The following is a 22,523-nucleotide window of genomic DNA, read 5'->3' on the forward strand; positions in this document are numbered from 1 at the left end:
ATCAATAAGAGAACACTGAAAGCACTCAAACCAGAGTGTTCTCGTCACAATCCACTCCTGTCCTCGATATGTGTGCGTAAATAGAAAACAACATACACGGTGGCAGGGAGCGTGTGATTGATGAAGCGCAACTTTTCTCCGCTAGTTGTCAGCGTCTTTTTGATCTGCTGTGATTGTCGGAGCGAGGGAGCACCTAACGCAGAGAGAGCAAACTACCCACGCCTACAGCATACACTCGTCAGAAAAGACCTGTCAGAATATTTATACCTTTTCATTCTCTTTCTGTGCCCCCACCTCACAATCTACCACCAATTTTTATACCCTCTGCCTGTCTCTTTCTTTCTGTCTTCCTCCCCTCCATCGCTCTCTCTATTTTATCTTCCTTCATTAGGCCAACAGGACTGTTAAGGCCTTCCTGGCAGGGAAAAAGTCTGCATGCATTCATATGTATCAGAGGAGTAGAGACTGATGAATACATTGGTACTGATCCTCTTTTTCTGCTATGGGCTCAACAGACCTTGATGCAATGAAAGGGATTCCTAAACAGAATAGTGTATGTGTCTGTGTGAAAGAAGGAGAGAGCCTCAAAGGTATTCATTATTCAATTTCATTTCTTTTCTGCCCCGATCCACTAATCGGAATATGTATGACACATTGTGCCCGCGATGTATACTGTAAAGACGACTACTGGTGCAAACAACAATATATCTGTTGTTGTTCTCCATCTTTGTTTTGCAGGCAGACAGCAGGGAATCCATGGAAGCTCAAAGCTCTAAACCCAACCACCCAAACAACCCAAAATGCGTTTTGTTTGCGAGTCTAGGTGCTCGCACTCACCTGACTGAAGGGGGATTAATGCATCTGTGTTATCGGTGTCACGCCACATGGCTGTTATTCATCTCTTGTTTTCCTGTTCTCCCTTCAACGCGCGCTCCTCTCGTTCTCTTGTCAAAATTGTTGCCGAATTCCACCGTGCACAATAAAGATAGGAGATGTGTGGGTTTAAAAGTTACCACGAAGTAGTAAAGAACTTTAAAGTCAGTGTATTCAAGTAGAATAAATGTGGCACCAACATGGTAGTCTACTGTGTAGTTCTCCATACACACACACACACACACACACACACACACACACAGCTTGAGCAAACTTGCCCTTTGTCTTTTTTTATTTTATTTTTTTGTATTGCCACCTCAGTTTACCCCACCACTGAAGATATGGAGAGAAATAACACTGAGGAAATGGATTTTATTCCTTTTTTCCCTTGAAAGTACAACAGCATTGTCAAAAACATCATTATTGTTTGTTAGTATTTAACAAATATGGAGCCCTAGAGGAAAGTACAGAAACGAAACTGCTATTAAAATTCTTTCTTTTCACTCGTTAAGATTTGTATGTTTGTGCCTGCTAGAACACATATTCATTATTCAGTACATACATTGGACATTTTTCAGTGAACAGGTACCACAACTGTGTGGAACCACTTTTCCAGACATGTCAGACTGAAAATGAATTAGCCATTCTGTCTCCCCGTTCGTCTCCTTAGGCTTACTCTGTCAATATCTCCCGCTAAATATTACAAATGTTTTTGAAAGAAATGGAGCATAAGCGATTTTTTTTAATAACATGTAGTATTTCAGTAATTCACCAAAAGGCATATATTCAGATTCAAATAGAAGGAAGCATTGTCTCTGTCAACATTTAGAGCGACACTGTTTAGAGGGAGCAGTTATCAGCAGCGAAATGGAGTAGTTTTAAAAAAAAAAGGGGGTTGTTTCCCTTGGGAAAGTCAGAGAATGTGTTTTTCTGTGACTGAGTATGGAAGTCATTTCAGAGGGCAAATAGACAGAAATCCTGCCTTGCAATGACACTTGACTTACTGAGGGCCAAAAGGGGGACCCATTTTTATTCTATGGTACTCCAGTCCATGTGTCTTCTCTTCTACCGTAAAGAATAAATACTATCCTTCTTTAAAGATTTTTCAGATGTTTGATGATTGATTATGATTGTAGAGTTTTTAAAGCTTCTTTTGAGGCACACAGCATATTGCACACAGCAGCAGGTGCTCTCAGTGTCTTGAGGTATTATTTTATCCATATGTTGATGCACAGTGTACTCTACATTTAAATGCTTTACATTTAATCTCCTAACGTTTTTCTCTCCAGAGCCACCTTCTCTGTCTGCTCAGCCCAAGAGGAAGATCATAGCTGAGCTCGACAGGAATGTAGATATCCCCTGCCAGGCTACAGGTACGCTTGCATGTGTGTGTGTGTGTGTGTGTGTGTGTGTGTGTGTGAGCATTATAATGAACACTGAGACGGGTTTTTCTTGCTGTCTTGCTGCTTGCCATTAGAAGATCCCCTCCGAATGCGCTTACAATGTAAGTGATGGGGGACAAAATCTACAGTCCTCATTTTAAGAAAAAATGTATTTAAAAGTTTATCTGAGGATAATATGAGACTTCAGCAGTCTGAGTTAGTCAAATAAAGTGGATATCTTCCACAGTTACACTCTATATAATAAAAAATTCCCTCTTTGTGTCTCGATGGACAGTGTTTTCAGTTGAAGGATCATAAAAAAAAAAGAGGGAATTTGGCACTAAAATGACTAACTTTGAAGACATTGACTTGATTTGACTAATTTGGATGGCTAAAGCCTCATATTATCTTCAAATAAACTTTTAAATACATTTTTGCAAAGAAAGAGGAATGTAGATTTTGTCCCCCATCAATACCATTGAAAGTGCATTAGGAAGGGATCTCTTAACGGCCAGTATGAACAGGAGGAATGATTACAGCAAGAAAAACATGGCAGTGTTCAATTGGGCACCTGACTATTGAAAAATTGTGAACCTATCCCTTAAGGTCTCAGTATGTTTTAAACAAACTAGGCTAACAACGTGTGGTCCAACCAGGTCTGAAGGCAAGTGTTCATACTTATATATAGGCATAGTTATTGGGAATGACCGCACTCAAAGGTGGGACAAAAAGCCTGCCGTCACTAGCTTTGTGATGAAAAGTCACAGAAAGTGACAAGTTCTATGAAGAATAGAAAAAGAGAGAGCTTGAGTGAGAAGCGCAAATCCTACATTCTTTCTTACCTCCACTCTCCTGGTGAATTGGTGTGTAAAGTGGGCTTGATTGTTGCTTTTTGAAAGGTACAAAAATTGTTGGACGCAGCCCGAAAATTCCAACATCTAAAAGGCGTGTGGGGAGGGAGTTTCATATTCTGTTTGACAATCCTACAAGCACTTCAGTCGCAGCATACTGTGGTACACACTGGTGTAATAGCTGCATATTTTAATGGCGTATGTGTCCATGTCTGTGTCTCAGCAAGTGTTAAGAGTAGGTGTTGGTCCTGGTCTTTGTACATTGAGACTATCTGTGTATCTTAAGTGTCTGCAGCTCAGGGTGTTTCAAGGTGACTCTGTCCAACCTTCATTATGCTGAAGTTTTAATGTCATCCAGTATGTGTGTGCGTTAGTCGAGGGTTTCTCGAACGGTGACACTATGCTCTTGGCAGCACGAGCAGATTAACATGCTGAGACCAAGCCTTAAAATCGCACTCATAACACCTGTTTTTAACTGGATTACATGAAAACACTTATATAAGCAGGGGTGGACACAGGTCTAAAAACTGCAGCAGAGTCCCATCTCTCTCTCTCTCTCTCTCTCTCTCTTTCACACACACACATACACTGAGCGAGTTTATGTTCCTCCTCAGTAATCTGATACAGTGGCAGTGTAATTAAATAGCAGAGGCCTGAGGGTATGGAGAGAGGGATGGAGGCTGGGAGGAGGAAAGAGGGAAGGAGGGAAAGACAGATAGAGCGCAGAGTGACAGAGTGAGCGAGACAAGGAGGGGGTGAAAAATACTTCATGCATGTCTGTGAAAGCTTGACGCCAACAGATCGAGAAAAAGTGTGGAATTCATCTCTCCCTCCCTCTTTCCATCTAAAACACCCACTCACATACACACACACACACACACACACGGGTATGGAGGGTTGAGACAGAGTAATTGCATGAGCCCCATGCCTGTCATATTGGCATGTCCGTCAGACAGGTGGGAGCTGATACTATAGATATTTGGTGTGCTGCTCTTGCCCACATCTTTTATTCAGAATGTTTTTGGCCCCTTCTGCCACCCTTACCCTACCACCCACACCCTCCAATCAATATATTATTAGCAGTCATTATGCCTGCATGCATATTTATAGGGAGAGAGTGGATAACAGAGAAGAGAGATTGGCGAAAAGAGAGTGTGTGTGGCTGTTTTAGTGGGAGTTGGAGCAGTTTGCTCAGCAGTGAGGTCAGCTGGCTTGTTATTAAGGAAAATTAAAATGTTCTCCCTCTGTCTGTTTGGGTACATGCACATGTGTAGGCGTGCCCCAGCCCAGGATAGAGTGGTACAAGGATGCAGTACCTCTTTCCAGAGTGGCCAACCCTCGCTACAAGGTCACCACAGCAACCGGGTTGACGGTGCGCAGGGTGCAGCCAGGAGACGGAGGAATATTCCAGTGCTTTGCTCGCAACGCTGCCGGAGAGACCCAAGCACACACACAACTACTTGTCTCTAGTGAGTTTGTCTGACATACAAACGCACGGAAACACACGTTTGCCCTCTCTTGATGCAACTGTTTCACATTTCATCTTCATTTATTCGCCTACTGTACCAGCTTCTCATCTCCATTCTTTGCTGTGTCTCTTTCTTTATGTCAGCTAATATATGCTGTAATTGTTCTTACCATGTTGCTGCACATGTGGACATTTGCTTTTGAAACATATTGTAGTCTGCAAAGTGTCCATTGACTTTCATTTGAAACTCAAAAACCACACACCTGGTTTGCTGCTTTGCTGTTTGCAGCTGGAAAATAGAATAGTGTCCAAGTTTTTCTTCTGTGTTGGCTTGTGGCAATCCCAGCGCAACCTTAAACAAAATACTTTTTTTTTCAACTGCACATCAGTGTCAGTCAAATGCGTTGCTTTGACTTGATGATTTGCTGTCTGTAAGCTGCAAAACTCAGCTCGCTTGGTTACTTGTCTCTATAGAATAACATTCTGTTTAGTGAGCGTTTGATTATAATTAAAAGTCCCCACCAAGCTTTCACACCACTCCCTTCCACATTTGTGCACACACACGTAGCAGTAGGTAATGAATAAAGCTTCCATTGATCACAGAGAAAGAATTCGTGTTTAGATCAACACTGTCACCCTTTCTTTTCCCATTCCTCTGTTTTCTTTCTTTGCCATTAAGCTCCACTCTTTTCCCACCTTTCTACTCTCAGCAGCCATGTCTCTGCCTTCTTTCTTCTCATATTCTCAATCTGTGTTTCAGGTGTGGCCCCCATTTTTACATTCCCCCCGTCTGACCAAACAGTAACTGATGGGAACACAGCATTGTTTACTTGCCAGATGAGCGGAGCTCCAAAACCTGCCATCACTTGGAGGAAAGGTAAAAGACCACACACACTGAATTAAACACTGCGCATGCAAACAAAAACACAGATGCACTTGCATAATGTGTTTGTTAATTAAAAATGTGCTTAATGACTTAATTACTTTACTTTACCTGTGGGCTATTTTATTATTGTCTCACTCTGTCTCTCTCTCTGTAGGATCACAGGTCTTAGCCAGCGGCACCGTCCAGGTTTCCAGGTTCACGCTGTTGCAGTCAGGCGGTTTGCAGATTCAGCCAGTCAGCTTCCAGGATTCAGGAGAATACACCTGCATCGCCGCCAACTCAGAGGGAACCATCAACGCCACCGCTACTCTCACTGTCTGGAGTAAGACACATACACACACGTAGAATACACACAAACAAAAATACATTAAACTACTCAATGTGCATTCGCTAAATGGACTAAAACAGACATGGAACACTAATTATTCCATAGCTGTCCAATGGCATTAGTTCAGGATAGTGAACAGCGGTGTGATTGGTTATCGATGCAGTGGCCTGGTGCAATGGTGAAATAATCGTCTGATTGGCTGTGTAAGATGATGATTGATTAGCTGGTAAACTTATTGATTGGCTGATTTTTTTTATATATATCCTGGCTGCTTCAGATTAAATCTTTGCCTTCTGTCTGAGCACTATGATATATGTAAATTGTACACTCTTTTATTGGAAGCCTGGTCACATCCCAGGTATACAATGACTGAGTTGGAGACATAACAGATGCCCTCCACACTTCATCAACATTTATTCTTCACCAATGCACTTGTGCAGGTTCTAAATCATATGAATTGCTAACACCTGACAGGAACAAAGCACCAATAATGTGATAGACTAAGCAGTTTTCCACATTATAAGTGTGTGTGGGTGTCTATATGTGTATTTGTTAGTAAGAGATAAAGCAGGCTTGTGCGCCGTTTATCTTCAATAGTTAAAGGCTGAACAGTCGATTAATTCATTTTTCGTATATTTACATGTTCACAACATTCTAAATAACACTGTGTCATGTTTAACAAATTCAATTTCAGCCTCTAAATTTACCCACGTGTGCCATTGCTCCTCCTCCCTCTCTCTCTCTTTTTTCTCTTCCTTCTTTCTTTTTTTTCTTCTTTCTCTCTGTTATTTTGCAGGTCGTACAGTCATTTCTGTGCCTCCATCTGACCAGCGTGTTATTAAAGGAACCACTGCTGTTCTGGACTGTAATGCTACACATGACCCCAGAATCGATGTCAGGTACCTGCTTGTCGGTTTGTGTGTTTATGTACACATAGTATATGTATATCTGCTTACAGTATCTGCATCTCTTCTCTATGTGGTATGCAAGTATCTGTACAAACATACAATATAGAGTTTATGCCTTTATATCTCCAATGCTGTAGCTTCAAGTGGGATCGTGGTGGCATGCCAGTCCTTCCGACTAGTGGGGGCCGTGTCTCTGTGCGCCAGGGCTCCCTCACTATTGGCCAGACGTGGTCAGGTGACATTGGGGATTACACCTGCACTGTGACATCACAGGCTGGCAACGATTCTCGCTCAGCACGTCTTGAAGTCATGTGAGTTCAAAGAATCGGGCTAACTGCTGTTGATTGTGTCATCTAACTTCTCTTACAGCTCAGTAAAACAAGGCTCGGGCTCAAAAGTACAGCTCACAGGCACAGTCGTGTGAGTAAAATAAAATAAGTAGAATAAAAAAAATAAAAAATCCGGCACCAAAGGCTGACAACAGGAAACCAAGTCCAAAGGTGCATACATAGGCAAAAATAAAAACAGGCAGGAGGACATGCAGAAAACAGGCTAAAGGCTTGACTGGTATATCTGGGATGGTTCGATAAAAGATCTGCTGGGAGGACCGTGGAAATGGACAGGTACATATAATAAGAGGGTAATAAGGAAAGAGAAATAGGTGTGTGGGTGGGTGAGAGGCCAGGTGACTGGCAGGAGAACACTGAAGGCAACTGCTGGTGGGACTCAGAATGGCAGGATCTGGAATGACAGGTAGTCAGTAACTAGTAGGCAAAAATGGACAGAAAAATGAATGAAAAAAGAGTTCAGAGTCCAACTGACACCATGACAACTTCTGTGTGCAGAGCTACATACCATGTAGCCATGTCTGTGTCATTTGTTTTGTTTTACTGAGTTATGAAGCAATGATCAAAACCATACATATGCTGTACACATATTAATGCATAACATGCATACAGTCGTATGTATATATTTAACTTTACTTTTTTGCCCTCAGAGAATAGGCAGATCTTACCTTTTTCATGGTAATTATATGCTGAAATACAGAACAAGCAATCATCCAATAAACAGAACTTAAATGTTTGTTTTCCTTGTGATTACATATAATGACATTGACTAAGCATGCTGCAAACAGGACGTCTGGCTGATTCAAATTGCAGATATGATTGACAGGGATTGAGCATTATTTAAAAAAAAAAAAAAAAGGTATTTACAATGCAGATCATAATTCAGGAGAAGCAGCAGAAAGGTAATTTGGCACATTTCCAAACATAAAGAAAGCATTACTGTCAGTTCATTTCAGTAGTTGTCTAACTAAGTAATTGCTTGATTCCAATAATAGACGTGTTCCAACAAGCGTCACACACTCTCAAAACCACATACATGGCTATACCATCAAGAGGTGTAAGGTATGGAGAAGGTGGCTAGTTAGAGTCGGTTATTATTAGACAGTTAGTAATAGAAGTGTAAGGTCATAGCTGCTATCAGGTACCCTGTACACGCAGTAGACCCACCACTGTCTCAAACTACAGACGTATCAGTCTTCACGTATAAAATGTGTACATACCGTATGTTTGTGTGCACATTTGTGTGCGTTTGTGTGCTTGTGTGAACACATTCCAAAAGTGTCACGTCTGGAATGAGCCGACATTCCTGACACTCAGATTAAAACATGCCACACACATATTTCAAGTGTATCCCACGCTCCGGCCCACACTCGCTCATTACAGCCACTGTGAGAGAACACGATCAGGTAGTGGCCTTTATATATTAATAGGCACTTGTATAATATATTTATAAAAGGCACTTATGATATATTAATACAATTGCAGGGTAGGAGAAGAGATAGAACATGAGTCCACATCCTTCTGAATTATAGAGAGACAAGAGGTTATACATGTCAAACTGAGAGGAAGGGAGTGGTTCTCTGTTTATGGCTGGGCGAAAACATGTAGGGAATGTAGGGATTTCTCTATGACTGTGTGTGTGTGTGTACGTGTGTTTGTGTGTATGGGCACGTGTGTGACTGACATTCTCGTTAGCTCAGTATCAATGGGTCATAGAGGCTAACAGACGCTGGCGGCTGAGGAGACAGACTAATTACCAGTAGGTTATTGGTTCAACTCTCACAAGACCCATCCATGTGTTCGTGAGCGTGTGTCTGTGAGTATGTGTGTGTGTGTGTGTGTGTGTGTTTGTGGGGGCCGTGTGAAGGTAGTTGCTCTAACACTCTCTAAGCTCATCCATTAATTAATATGATCATGTCATCTCAGAAAAGAAAACATCATTCTCATTTCCCCCTGCTCCTTCTCTGCCTCATTCACCGCCGTCCTTGCTTCTTCTTCTTGTGCCTCTCTCTCTCTCTCCCTCCCTCCCTCCCTCCCTCTAACATCATTGCATCTTCTTCATTCATCTCACATCCTCTCACTCTCCCTCCCTCTCTCTCTCTCTCTCTCTCTCTCTCTGTGTTCCTCTCATTTTCTGACTTCACACCAACTTGAATATTAAAATGTAAAACCACACACGAGCAAAAACAAAAACTGAAGCAGGCAAACATTTTTAACCCTGCATCATCTGCTGAAATTAACAAGAGCCTACAGTTTGTCTGAGGAGACCACTTGGACAGGATATTCACACATCCAGGATTCTTAAGAAATAATTGATGAGCTTATGAATATAAAATGCAGCTAGTTTAGGCACAAGGGATCATGGCTTTCATCATGCTTTGAGTGTAAATATATTTATTTAGTTATTTTATGTGTTCTGTTAATATCCTCGCTCCTGTTATCTCTGCTAGCACCTGTAGCCCTCACATAGAGCTACACTGAGACCTCCTCCTCCAAGCCAACTGTTTTTTAAAGAGAGTTATGATGCACTAAAATCTGTATAATCAAATATCTGGACACTCTATTGCTTTCATGAATATGTCTGCATTGCTTTATTTGTTATTAACATGGCAGGGATGCACAAATATCCACAGGGGACAGCCAAATGTCTCAGAGAATTTCATTCTTCTGTATTTGCAGCAGTGCAGAGCACGAAGAGAATAAAATATCACAATAAAAAATATGCAAACCACAACCATATTTAAAAGATATCGCCCACTGGAACTGATCCTGGATTGGACCCAGGAACTAACCTGGGTGTCAGAGCCAACATTATTCCACTGAACATATTAAATAAAAAAACAAAACACAGGAAATAAATATCTGTCTAATGGAAAGTCTGGGCACTTTGCCACTGACTTGTTTTTGTGATACGAGTGCATAAATGTTTAATTACATGTTCAGAAACACTCTTTTGTCTAGATGTGGATGTGAAGGGAATAGTTTGGGGAAATATGTTTATTTGCTTTCTTGCTGAGAGTTAAAGCAGCAGCAGATGTTAGCTTAGCTTAGCAGAAAGACTAGCCTGGCTCTGCCCAAAGGTAACAAAATCTGCCTACCAGCACCTCTAAAGCTCTCTAATTAATATGTTATATCTTGTTTGTTTTATCTGTACGGAAGCAGAAGTGTAAAACCAGCAAGTTGTGGTTTTTACATGCCGGACTATTTCGTGGTTGTGAGCGGTAACTATTTATCTGATGTCTTGGCATCTGCTCGCAGCTAAGAAGTAGTCCGGCACATAAGCTCCCATAAAAAACCACAACTTGTCTTTGAGTGAGCTTTAGATGTGCTGGAAGATGGATTTTGTTAAATTCAGACAAAGTCAGTCGAGTCTTTATGCTAAGCTAAGAGTGCTATTGATCTTATCATCTACTGTAACGCTGGACAAGAAAGCAAATAAACGTATTTCCCCAAAATCTTGAACTTGCCCTCTAAAGCTTTGGATCTAATCAGATGACAAGCTTACAAAGTAAGGTAAAGCTTTAAATCTGACGTTTTTGGGTCTTTCTTGTCTTTTTTTGTGTACAGTGAGCTTCCACACTCCCCTCGCTCCCTGGCGGCCCGTCTCAATGACACTGACTCCCGCTCCGTCCTCCTGTCCTGGCTACGCCCCTTTGATGGGAACTCCCCCCTTCTGTACTACCTGCTGGAGCTCTCAGAGAACAGTATGTGTGTGTGTGTATGTATGTGTGCATGCGTGTGTGTGTGTGTGTGCATGCGTGTGTGTGTGCATGCGTGTGTGTCCCTGGGCGTACTTTATAGTCCCTGAGTGGCAAACAGCTGTTCACTTGCTGTCTACCAGGCACTGACACACACTCATTTACATGAGGCAGACATATGGAGAATAGTGTTGCTGCATAAATGTACATCCAGGTTCCCTATAAATAAACTCTTATTTTCCCCTCCCTCCTTTACCCTCGCTCTCTTTGTCTGTCTGTCTCTCACCCTTTCTCTGCCACAGATGTTTTAACAGCAGGCTGTATCTCCGTCAAATGAGAAATAGAGGGAGAGATAGAGGAAAGAGGGATTGAGGAGTAGAATGACAGGAGAAACAGATTGGAAGGAGACAGCTGCAGAGCTACTCTTACTCCTAAGCAAACAGGACGGGATGGGCGGGAACATGCAAGTGCTTGGAACACAACTGTAGGAGTTAAACTGATGGACAAATGTCAAATGTTAATGTAGTTTGACATTTTAAGTCATTTTCATTCAGATAGCTTTTAAGGAGACAGCAGAAATGAGTTTTCAATAACAGTTTTCAGCTGTCACCATTTCAACAGCTGTTCTGTAGCATGTACAAAAAAATATGCCAAAATAATGATAGGAAAAAAATGATGTATCATCATGAGAGAGACGAAAGAAAATGTGGTGAGGAACAAAAACAGGGAGAGATAAAGTAGAAAGAGGAGGAATGCAGGGAGTCTAAACATCTGGTTGATTGCAATAAAGACTGAATCCAGACAGCGAGGGATGGAGAGAGAGAGAGACAAGAGTTTTGTGCACCCTGATTACCCAGTTTTTTGTGTGCGTGCTTGTGTGTGTGTGTGTCTGTATGTGCACCCAAGTGCATGTTATAAATTAGATCTTTCGGATTGTATTTTAGAGAGAATGTGCCACTATAAATACAGTGTATTTTTATGTCAGACAATGGTTCTAGTACACTCACTGGCACACAGTTGCTGGTGAGATGATAATAGTGCATCTGTCTGTGGTATCTTCAGGAGAAAGATAGGCTGGCAACAAGATGCCAACAATATACAGCAGCATCTGTGCTTCTTTATTAATCCCCCCCTTCCATCCAAACTTTCTTTCTTCTTGCTTCATTCGCTGCTTCTTTTCCTCTTTATACTTTCTCCTTCCTTTCTACCTTCCCTCCTTGCTACTTTTATCTATTCCTCCCCTCTCTCCTTCTGATTTATGGGCCCTAAATGTCCCCGTGTCCCTTGTTTGTCCTGCCTCAGCCAGATATTATCAGGCTCTAATCTTTGTGTCTTCTGTCTAGACTCACCATGGAAGGTCTACCTATCAGAGGTCGATCCTGCGGTGACTGAGGTATCAGTGGGTGGACTCACACCTGCCAGGACCTATCAGTTCAGACTTTGTGCTGTCAATCAAGTGGGCAGGGGTCAGTACAGCGCGGAGACACAAAGGTAAAAGCAAAGTATGCACACAGACACATTTAGTCATTTAGTCTAGGTCAAACACTCACCACTACTTTATTAAACACATACTTCACAATACTTCCTGTGAAGTCACATTACTATCTCGCTGATGTTTTCCAGAAAGCATGAAACCCATTTTTTTTATGTAGAACATGCTGTGATTTGTGTGAAATAGAGTTTTTCTCCCCTGTTCCATCTCTGTGTAATAGACTTGGTCACACTGCCTTACACAAACTGGGTATGAATAAACTGGAACCTTTCTACAGTCAAAAGGCATAGTGTATGCACCCCCACACACTGTAATCTGTGTATCTACGTGTGTGTGTGTGTGTGTGTGTGTGTGTGTGTGTGTGTGTATTGCCATGAGCAGGGATAGGGGACATAGAATTCAGACTGGGGATGAAATGGGTGGATTCTAACAAGGCGAGGATGAAGGAAGGGAGCGCCCCCCTTTTGTTTCCTTTGCAATGATCAATTTATATTCATCACGTCCGTGCTGTAGATGTCTACGTGTCTATATGTATATATGCATATGTCCCTGCTAGCCTCCTTCCTTTGCATATAGTGAACTAAATAGCAAAAATGATGAAATTAACTGTTCTGCATGTCTGTGTCCGCGAGTGTGTGTAAAAGGGAGAGTAATTTGGCCTGAAAAGTAAATAAATCGCTGTGCAGATGTTTTTTATGTTTGTGTGCATCAGTGTGTGTGTATGTGTGTGTGTGTGTGTGTTCATCCCAAGAGAAAACTCTAATGGGAGTAATTATGATGCCTTAGCACTGATGGAACTGGATAGAGTGAAAGAGGGTTGGAGGAGGTGTGGCAGGCCTCTTAACAATTTTGCCCCCGAATACACACATATACCGCAAACAGCCCATGTCTGACACTCACACACAATACAACAGATGTGGCTGTGTATTATAAGGTAGACACGCACAAACATGGTTTTTGTCTGGCTGAAGAGACTGACCATTGGCAGATGCCAATTGTAGTTCTGCCAAATAGACTCTCAGCAACAACAGCAGCTGTGAACGCTGCCATCACACATGCACACACCTCAGATTACAGTCTCCTTTCAGTTTCTCTCTCTTCAGCCTGCTGTTGTCACCTCTCTTTGCAACTCGTCTATTTTTTGCTCCTCTTTCTCTCTGCTGATTCATTCTCGCCTTTAATTCAAAATCTTTATCACTTCTGCTTTTGTTTATTGTCTGTCCTAAGTTGTTCCTTCCTGTTCCCCTCTTCTTCCTCTACATGTAGTAGTGCATTGTCTGTGTCCAGCAGCCAGTCTGTTACCTGGTCCACAGTCCAAAGTAGGTTGTTAGAGGCACCAGAGAATAGCAGGGATTGATCCTCAATAAATAAAAGACTGCCAGACAGATAAGTCGTCACTGATCAGTGTATCAGAGCAGATGGATACATCTCCTCTTCAATATTCGCCTTATACACAACCACACACGCTTTATTTTTCATCTGCTGGATGTTTGCCTGGATAAGACATGCACATAAACAGTCGCAGATGCCAAGGCGCCTGCTGCACTTGACACACAGGGAGAGTGAGGCAGAGAATATTTCCTGCAGAAGCCCAGAGCTCCAAATGAGAAGGATGACAAAATGCAGTAATGTGGACAGAGTGAGGAAACGGGACAGAGAGTGAAGAAGCTTGTAATATTGATGACAAAAAGCCCTTATTAAAGTTTGAACTTCCAGCTGCTTCTACACTTTCCCATTTTGTTCTTGTCCTGATTAGGATCTTGATCATAACAGCATTAATTCATACCTTTTTTTTTTCTTCTTTCTGCTCCCCATCATCACCCTGCCTTTCTTTTCTCACTTCCCTTTGGACATCCACTAAGAGTGAATGAATGAATGTGATCAAAGCTGAATAACATTACCTCTAAATGCAGATACTCCCATGAAGAGTCCAATTATACCATCTGGAGTGTCTCTCACACACACACAGTTATTCACGTATGACCTACACTGACATCATTACCATCTTTAAAGAGTAAGCATTAACAGGAAAGACAGATTATGCATAAATGCCTTGAACTCTGATCACCAGTACTTTAATGCATCTGTCTCAACTCTCTCTCCCTTTACTCTTATTTTTTATTCCAGCTGTTCAGTTAAGAACGAGAACTCATCAGAACTCATCACTGGATGTGTGATAAAATACTTGTTCATACAGTAATATACACATATAGTGTATATGTGGCTAATGTGGATGTGCAAATTAATACTTCAGGAGCTTCATAGGGAGATGTAAAGATTTACAACAGATTCTTCCTGTACAGCTATGCTGAAGGTGCCTATAGAATAGTGATTGATTTATTTACATTATAATGTAGAGTAGAAACGTCAAGTCGCTTGCAGAGAGAAGGCTTTTTTCTGAGAAAGACTGTGCTAGATGGGAAAAGCACATTATTTGTCTAGCAGAATGCTAGACCTCACTGGCCTTTCTCAACTTGCTCATGGAAAATGTAGCAGGAAATACAAAGAGGCTCATTTTTCGCGATTACAGTTCTTAGTGTGTCCACATATGGTGCATATCCGCTATTAGTAGTCATATTTTTTGAAAAGGGAGGATATAAGCTACAGATTAGTCCTGTACGTACCTGGGCAAATCCTGTAGATACCAAAGATGTATTATAGATAGGGGAACACTGACAGAAATATAAATCAGAACCAACTCAAGTCATGCTTTGAATAAAATACACAAGTCTAATCTTTACACTGTGTATAGGGATGGAGAGAAACAAGATGTAAGAATATTAGATGTCAGCGGGAGAAAAAAATAGGCAACATATTTTACAAGAAAAACAGACAAGTCTGAGTCAAAATAACTTAGACAAGTCCAAGAAATCAGAAAATACCAAGATCAGGTCAAAGTACTACAGTCCTATTTTCTAACGTAAATGAACATTTCCCATAATTTTTTTGTACCTTACCATACAAGGCGTATGCAATTAAAGCATACTTTACTAAATTAAATGGAAAATATGGTTATTTGGGCTTCTTTTGTCTCTCTCTTGATTTTTTTTTAAAGCAAATTTAATGAAAAAGGATTTTATAACAGTGATGTTAAGTTTTTTCCACTATTCATTAGAGTTATTTAATTAACCCACAAATGAACAGGTCAGCCTTTATTTCCATTCTGCTGAATAGTTCTGCATCCCTGCTGTGCCCTCCAAGTGATCTTAGTTTTGTTACAGTTAATTAGATGTGTCATACATTAAACAAAAAGGACCAAAAAGTGCTCGAAGCAAATAAGGATCATTTAATGACCAATAGATTATAGATTAAGGTGCTCTTTTATATATCCATGATGGACTTTTTGTTCAAAGTCACCTGTTAGCTATAGTTAAGATATATAGCCATGCCAGTCCTTTTTCACAGTCTTTTGTTCTTGTTTATGTGAAAAAAGATGTTATTCATATGTTATACAAAAAATGCAGACTCAGTTATCTCAACCAGGCTTTTTTTTTTTTTTACATAAAACAAAACTATACTGGTCATCAAAAAATGTGAGCGTATGTAAAACATACATACGCTCACATACATAAAACATGTTTGATCTAATAAGTACCATAAATTGTTGTTATTGTCATTGTAGATTTTTTATTTTTTGGATCACCAATATATAACATCAACAGAATGTTTTTCTGAAACAAAACACTTCTGCACTTACTTTTTTGCCTTCCATGATAGACTAGCGCTCAAAAGGACCATCTGTCTATAACTGCGAGACAGCTTCTACAGGAGTATTGTTGTTTATTTTCAGCAACAATGTAATCAGCTGTAACTGGCACTTACATGCATCGATTACTTATTGTTTGTGAAAGCTCTAATCAGCCTTAAGTGAGCCAAACTGATAAAGTGATGGACCACTTGCTTTGATACGGGGCGTCAGTTCACCACCACCACACATATAATTATGTTCAGACACAAACACAGGCAAGAACAGGCTGTGCTATGATTGTCAATATTATTTCTGAATGCTTTGTTTGTATTGTAAGTTGTGACAATAAAGCAACATCAGGAGAAGAAATACAGTAAAATATAGTAAAATAACATTATAAGTTTGATTGAGTAGATTATTGCAGCTCAGCTTTTATTTGTAGTCCTACAATATAGTCAAAAACAACTAATGCTTTGTCTTATTTTACTATAACATTGATAACAGAGCATGGAGTCTCTTCCATGTTGAAGCATTGTTGCTTGTATGCAGGAAAATATGTCATCAACCAAACAGGTAACATAAACACAAATATATTCTTTATTGAAGCGATTCAGCTGTTCGCATTTTAATTGGACCCAACAAACACAAAGCACATGCACTGTAGCACCAGCCTATTCAATTGGTGGCCTGCGGGTCACATCCGGCCCAGAGGCAATCTCTAAGTGTCCCACCGAGCTTGAATTCAATAGGCTATTTTAATATTTTAATTGTGATATTATTTTGTTAAAATATATTTGTTAATAGCAATGTTGTTGTTTAGTCTGAATATTTACAGCACTGCAGGTGGTTTATAATCAATAAGCAGTCAGGAAACAAAACCAGTGTGAGAAACATATTCCGCCCGGAAGACAAGGGTGGAAACGTGACTGAGAGTTGGAAATAGGAGTGTCAGAAAGCGTAGCTTAGTGTTATCTAAAAGATTTTAAAAGTCATGTCTGATCATTTTGCTGATTATTTAGCTGTCTTCCTGCAACAACTAAACTCTTGTACGATTTCTGAGTGAGACTTCTCCTTGAGTGAGACTCGGTTACACAAAATAACAAGCAGACCAGATCAAGAGAAAGATAAAGAAAAATGTTTTATTTCTCTGTATGGTCCTTTCCATAATGTTGTCAGACCCTTATAATAACAATCTGAGCCTGTCAGTGGCAAAAACAAGAACTTTTATCAGACATACATGGAGATACTGGTAGAGAGACAGAATGTGTTACTGGTTACTGTTATTGCCACTTGTTATGATTGCTATGATTCTGTGCACTGATAGATCTTTTTTATTCTGTTTCTGCACATTGTCATGTGCCTGGGTCAGATATGTTTTTTTTTTTTTTCAAAAGTGAAGCAATAAACATGTCATTTTAAATAGGTTGCTGAAAATGTCTGGCCCATCTACATTTCACTTGAATTTGTAATTGAATAGCCCTGCTGGGGCATTTGTAAGCCTCAGCTGGTCTTGATTCATAGTGAGAATTTGCACAAAGTTTCTCTATTTCCCTGACTCTGAGTCTCTTTAGTGTGTCACCCTCCTCCGTTTGTGCGGCTTTCAGCCTCAGGCAAAACAGCACAACATTTAAAGGAGACAAGACTTAAAGTGTCAAACAAGAAGAAAATAAGCTCATCTATTCAGCTGGTTCTACCCAATCATGTCACATCTGGTTTCCCTCTCTCTTGTTTTATTTCTGTTGCCCTCTGTTCATTTCCCGCTATTTCCCCCTCACACTGGATCTAAATTTTACTATCCTGTTTGAATAGAGGCAGACTTAACATCCCGGTAACACCATTAAATTTAAGATTCGGTGTGTACGTGGATTTAGTGAAAAAGCCAGTGGGCATTAAACTGTGGAGAATGACACAGATAGAAACTTTAGTTAATTCCCAAAGCATAGGGACACACAAAATACATATCTCCCCCTCACTTTCACTCACACACCAGAAAAAATGTGCATCCCCTCCAGAAAATGTCCTCTTTTCCTTAATAGCAAGGGACAGAGAAAGTGTGTCACACAACATTCAGGCAAAGTTATTGGCTGTGTTTGTTTTGTTTGGTTGCAGTATATGTATGGGTGTCGGTATGAATGTTTGTGGGTGTATAGGTGGATGTGAAGTGGTGTACAGTACGAGCGTGTGGGTTGCGGTTTATACATTTAAGCTCCTGTGTGAAGTTGATGTCCTCATGCTGAACCCACTGTATGAAATATTTACTCGTAAATGGTTGGGAGAGAATTAAAGCAATTCACAAGGAGTTTGTGCTATTGGGTGTAAGTGTGTCAGTGTGTGTTTTATTTGCAGTCAAACAGTGAATGACCGCATCTGTTTAGTACTGTAGGGCTGTGTGGATGTTTGTGCAGCGTGAGTTTGTGTATGTGCATTAATGTGCATCATCAATTTCAGTCAAAAGCTGTGGCATAGTTGAGGATTATATATACCCCATTTCCAGACGGCTACACTAATGCCCATCTCATTCACACAAGGCCCATTAGCCTATGTGTGTGTGTATGTGTGTACATGTGTATGCCTGCAGCACCTGGTGCTGTCTGACAGTGCCTAACCTAATGGAAGTAAAGCACAGCTGTAAAACCACTGGCCTGTGCCATATATCCGCCTGCGCAACTCTCTAGCTAACAGCTTTCACACCCCTGCTTTCACACAAACACACATACAGATGTGCACGCACATTCAGACACACATACAGATTCACACACACAAATACACAGAGCCATACCACAACTAATGGCTCAATAGCTTATAAAGAAACATGCAGGGAGAGATGGGGGCAGAGGGGACGGAGGGGGTTGGAGGGAAAAGGTAATGTAAATCTCCAGACATAATCCATGGAAGGGAAAAGACCATCGGATGTAGCAGTCTGTCTTAAGCTGGGAGAAATTTGTTTGGTGTGTTTATATGTGTGTGTGTGAGCACATATGGGTCTGATTACGTTAGCTGAGCTGCTTACAGTAAAGCCAGAGGCTGACCAGCTCAGCCTGCGTGCTTTACCAACCATGAGAGGGGCTGGGAGCTTTAATCACGGGTTGGGGAGGGGAGGGGAGGGGGGTGTTACAGGGAAGGAGATGAGTAAAAGATAGAAGGATGAAATAATTGAGGCCAAAGGACATGATGGACAAAGGTGAAAGTTTGCAGATGGGGGAGAAAAAAAATGGAGAAGGAGATCAAAATGTCGAAGGAAAGACGGGAAAAGGGTTTGAAGAGACAGAAGTGAGGGTAATAGGGCAGAGAGAGTGAAGGATTATACTGTCTCACTGGAAATAAAAAGATGAGCTCTTTGTTCATTCTCTACTAATAGTGATTTAACTATCTATTGCTGTCACACAGTATAGCTTGTCTGCTGGGGGCGTTGTGGTAGGGTTGATGTTGAAATTGAAACGGCCCAGACAAAGATTACTGGAGTATGAATGGAACACAAATGGGAAACCTCAAGTAAAACAGTATGTAGTAAACAGTAATGTGCAACATACAGACAGTAAATGCCTGTTTGTTGTTTCCCGCTACAAGTGAATAAAACACAACAGCAATTCAACTTCTACTGAGTTCATGAACGCTTTTACATTTGTTGTTTTAAACACCCGGTGTCAGCTCGATCATTCCCAGGAGAAGTTCTCCGGCGTGCTGGAAGAGATGCGTTAAACGTTTCCATCAGCGGCAGCAGTGGTTTGTTTGAAATAAGTGAACAATATAGCAAGACATGAAAAACAAATGTATTAAATGAAATTGCAAGATATACCAGGAGAACAAGGGATGAGAGAGATGAGCGCAGAATTCAATAAGAATTCATCAGAGCTGCTTAAGCTGTGAGATGATTCTCTATAATAAGTTGCAGCTCTGTCTCGTGTATCTCCTGTGACAAACATAATAATTTGTTTGCAGACAGGCTCAACCCCAGACTAGAAAAAATGAAGATGTTTGGGAAAGAAAATTGCTGTAAAAGTACCTTTTTAGACGACTTACCTAATATACTGTTCCTTTGCAAACTGTCCATATATGTTGGACCCCCACTGCTGCACTTGTCCAGCAATACTGATATTATCATCACCTCATCATCACACCTGATAAATGTAATCAACATAATTTGTCCCTCTTCCTTTCTTTCTGTGTTTGTGTTAGATTGATGCTGAGGGAGGAGGCACCCAGCGCTCCTCCGAAGAATATTGTGGCCAGTGGGCGGACAAACCAGTCCATCATGGTCCAGTGGCAGCCTCCGCCAGAACCCCAGCTTAATGGAGTCCTCAGAGGATATGTACTCAGGTGCAGTAGACACACACTTACACTCACAAAAACATACATATTTGGTTTTATACCCTTGCTAGTGAGAGTTATTGACTCTGATTGGCTAATAGGTCTTTTTTTTTGTAATGTACAGTATAAATCTGACAAGTCTTTGGGTGTTTGTTTGACGATCTAAGAAATACTACATTCGACAGTTCACTAAATCTCTTCCCCAAACAGCGATTGTCCAATCATAGCTTAGCAACTGTAACTAGGCCCGGCAGGTCTGTCAAGCTTTGGATGTCTCCACGTGCCGATACGTTGTGCATTGGGCTGTTTTAAGAAAGATACTCTGTATGTACCCTAAAGAGTTTGTATGGTGGTGTCTTTTTTTTTAACCCTGTCCAAAACCAAAACTACAAGAACAAAAGTGTAAGGAACGGATTGTTTGTCAACTCTAAGAAGTTGCAAATATTTGCATGTCCAGCTAACTAGTTTACTACCTACAGTTAAGCTAACCCAGTGTTAATTCGAAGGTCAACAGCTCTTGATACTGCATTATTTTTTGGGGTCACAGTATTGACTAGCAAATCCTCAGGGAAAGCCAGTCCTGGATGCTACTCAGGCGTGTAATCAGCGTGGAGGGCGGGGAGTCACATATTTATACTACTGAAAATTTAGAGAAAATTTTTTGTTTTTAAGACTAAGTCAGACAAAACAAGCAATTTCACTCGGCCACCTTGGAAACAACACTGTAACAGGCATTTTTCACCATTTACTGACATGTTATAGATTAAATATTCATGAAAATAACCTTCTGACAATAGTTGAGTTACAACATGTTGTCACCCTCCCCCTCCTTGCTGTATCAATATACATATATTCACACAGAGACACAAGTGCTTTTTACTCATGCTCTAGCTGCCCTTGATCAGCTGTCCTTCACTTTGATGTCTACGTAAAGTATGACACAGTGTGTCTAATCAATCTGTCATCAGCTGCCTTACACGAATTTGCATATAATTGCAGTAAAAGTTATCAGGTCTTTATCCCCATTCACTGTCTTATCTGCTTCCACTTCAGAAATCAGTTGAAAATAGAAACGCACGCTCTTACATCTCCAGTGTATCATTTCAGCTTTATAGGACAGGGCTTCCACCTCCCCTTTGGATTCTCCTTTCTCCTCGTCGTATCAGCTGGCTGATCCTCGCTCCCTTTCTCCTATCTGTTCCGACTTTTTCTCCTCCATCACTCCCCCCCCTCCCAGTGAGTGCCAGTGTTTCAGGTGGAGAGAGAGGAGAGAGGGGTTATCTCCACTCCTCTACAGAGATCCCCTGTCAGCCTCCGGCACCCCTTCGCTCTTTGTATCTGTGTATGAGTGTGTGTTTCTGTGTGTTTTGTGTGTATACAGTATGCATGTGTGATAGAGCGCTGAGTCAGCCGGTGAAATGTTAGAATATCCTGTTACAGTGAATAGGCTCCATATTAAAACGCTGACATGAGGATTATTACTCCATTCAGCTCCATCAGATATGTTCAACACCTAAGTGGTATTACACCTCCCAGTCTTCTCGGGTTATATATCCTTTTAAGTGGACGTTTATATCACATGTACTAAAGCAAAGGCCTTGAAGGTGCACTATTCAGAGATCTCAACAGGCATTAAAGGTTTTAATTCTTTAGAGATTCTGACATGATCAAGCAACTAAAGGAAAATCCTTTTGAATGGTTTCTCTGCCTCTCTGGCCAACACAAAGGACACTAAATGAATTTTTTGTTTACTTCAAATCTATACTCAGACATAAATGCAAACTGATCTGATTTTATATACGTGAGTTATATGTTATTTTATGATTCCATTTGATTGTATTGTTCATAAGTGCATATATTTAATTTGTGGGTATTTTGACTCACGCTGAGTCATGTGCTTAGTTACCAATATACCTAATTACATGTGTCTGTTTGTGTGTGTAGGTACCGTCTGGCAGGGCTGCCAGGAGACTACCAGGAGAAAAATATCAGCAGCCCAGAGACCAACTACTGTCTGCTGAAAGATCTGATCATCTGGACGCAGTACCAGATCCAGGTGGCTGCCTTCACTGGAGCCGGCCTGGGCGTCTACAGCAGCCCTGTCACTGAATACACCCTGCAGGGAGGTGAGTAAAGACGCACACACACACACACTTTCTTTTTAAAATCAAATATTTATTTCTGACTCCCGCAGGGCAAAGCTAATGTGTCAAGAGATTCTGAGACATTATGCATACATATATATTTCTGAACATTCATTATTTTTACATAAAAAAATATCGGTACTATCTCCT

General features: G+C 40.9%; 1 protein-coding gene across 2 annotated transcripts in view; it reads left to right on the forward strand.

Moving 5' to 3' along the window:
• Nucleotides 1-22,523, forward strand: part of LOC122979734 (protein sidekick-1-like) — a 247,661-nt gene that overhangs the window by 162,712 nt on the left and 62,426 nt on the right. For both annotated transcript variants that reach the window (XM_044347437.1, XM_044347438.1), the window contains 10 exons: nucleotides 2,163-2,246; nucleotides 4,381-4,575; nucleotides 5,335-5,451; nucleotides 5,615-5,782; nucleotides 6,585-6,687; nucleotides 6,834-7,007; nucleotides 10,611-10,747; nucleotides 12,085-12,232; nucleotides 20,098-20,238; nucleotides 22,174-22,355. In XM_044347437.1, coding sequence (XP_044203372.1) covers nucleotides 2,163-2,246; nucleotides 4,381-4,575; nucleotides 5,335-5,451; nucleotides 5,615-5,782; nucleotides 6,585-6,687; nucleotides 6,834-7,007; nucleotides 10,611-10,747; nucleotides 12,085-12,232; nucleotides 20,098-20,238; nucleotides 22,174-22,355 — 1,449 coding nt within the window. The remainder of the gene's footprint in view (nucleotides 1-2,162; nucleotides 2,247-4,380; nucleotides 4,576-5,334; nucleotides 5,452-5,614; nucleotides 5,783-6,584; nucleotides 6,688-6,833; nucleotides 7,008-10,610; nucleotides 10,748-12,084; nucleotides 12,233-20,097; nucleotides 20,239-22,173; nucleotides 22,356-22,523) is intronic.

Source organism: Thunnus albacares, chromosome 3 (assembly GCF_914725855.1).
Source record: "Thunnus albacares chromosome 3, fThuAlb1.1, whole genome shotgun sequence".
In the NCBI taxonomy this organism is placed as follows: Eukaryota; Metazoa; Chordata; class Actinopteri; order Scombriformes; family Scombridae; genus Thunnus; species Thunnus albacares.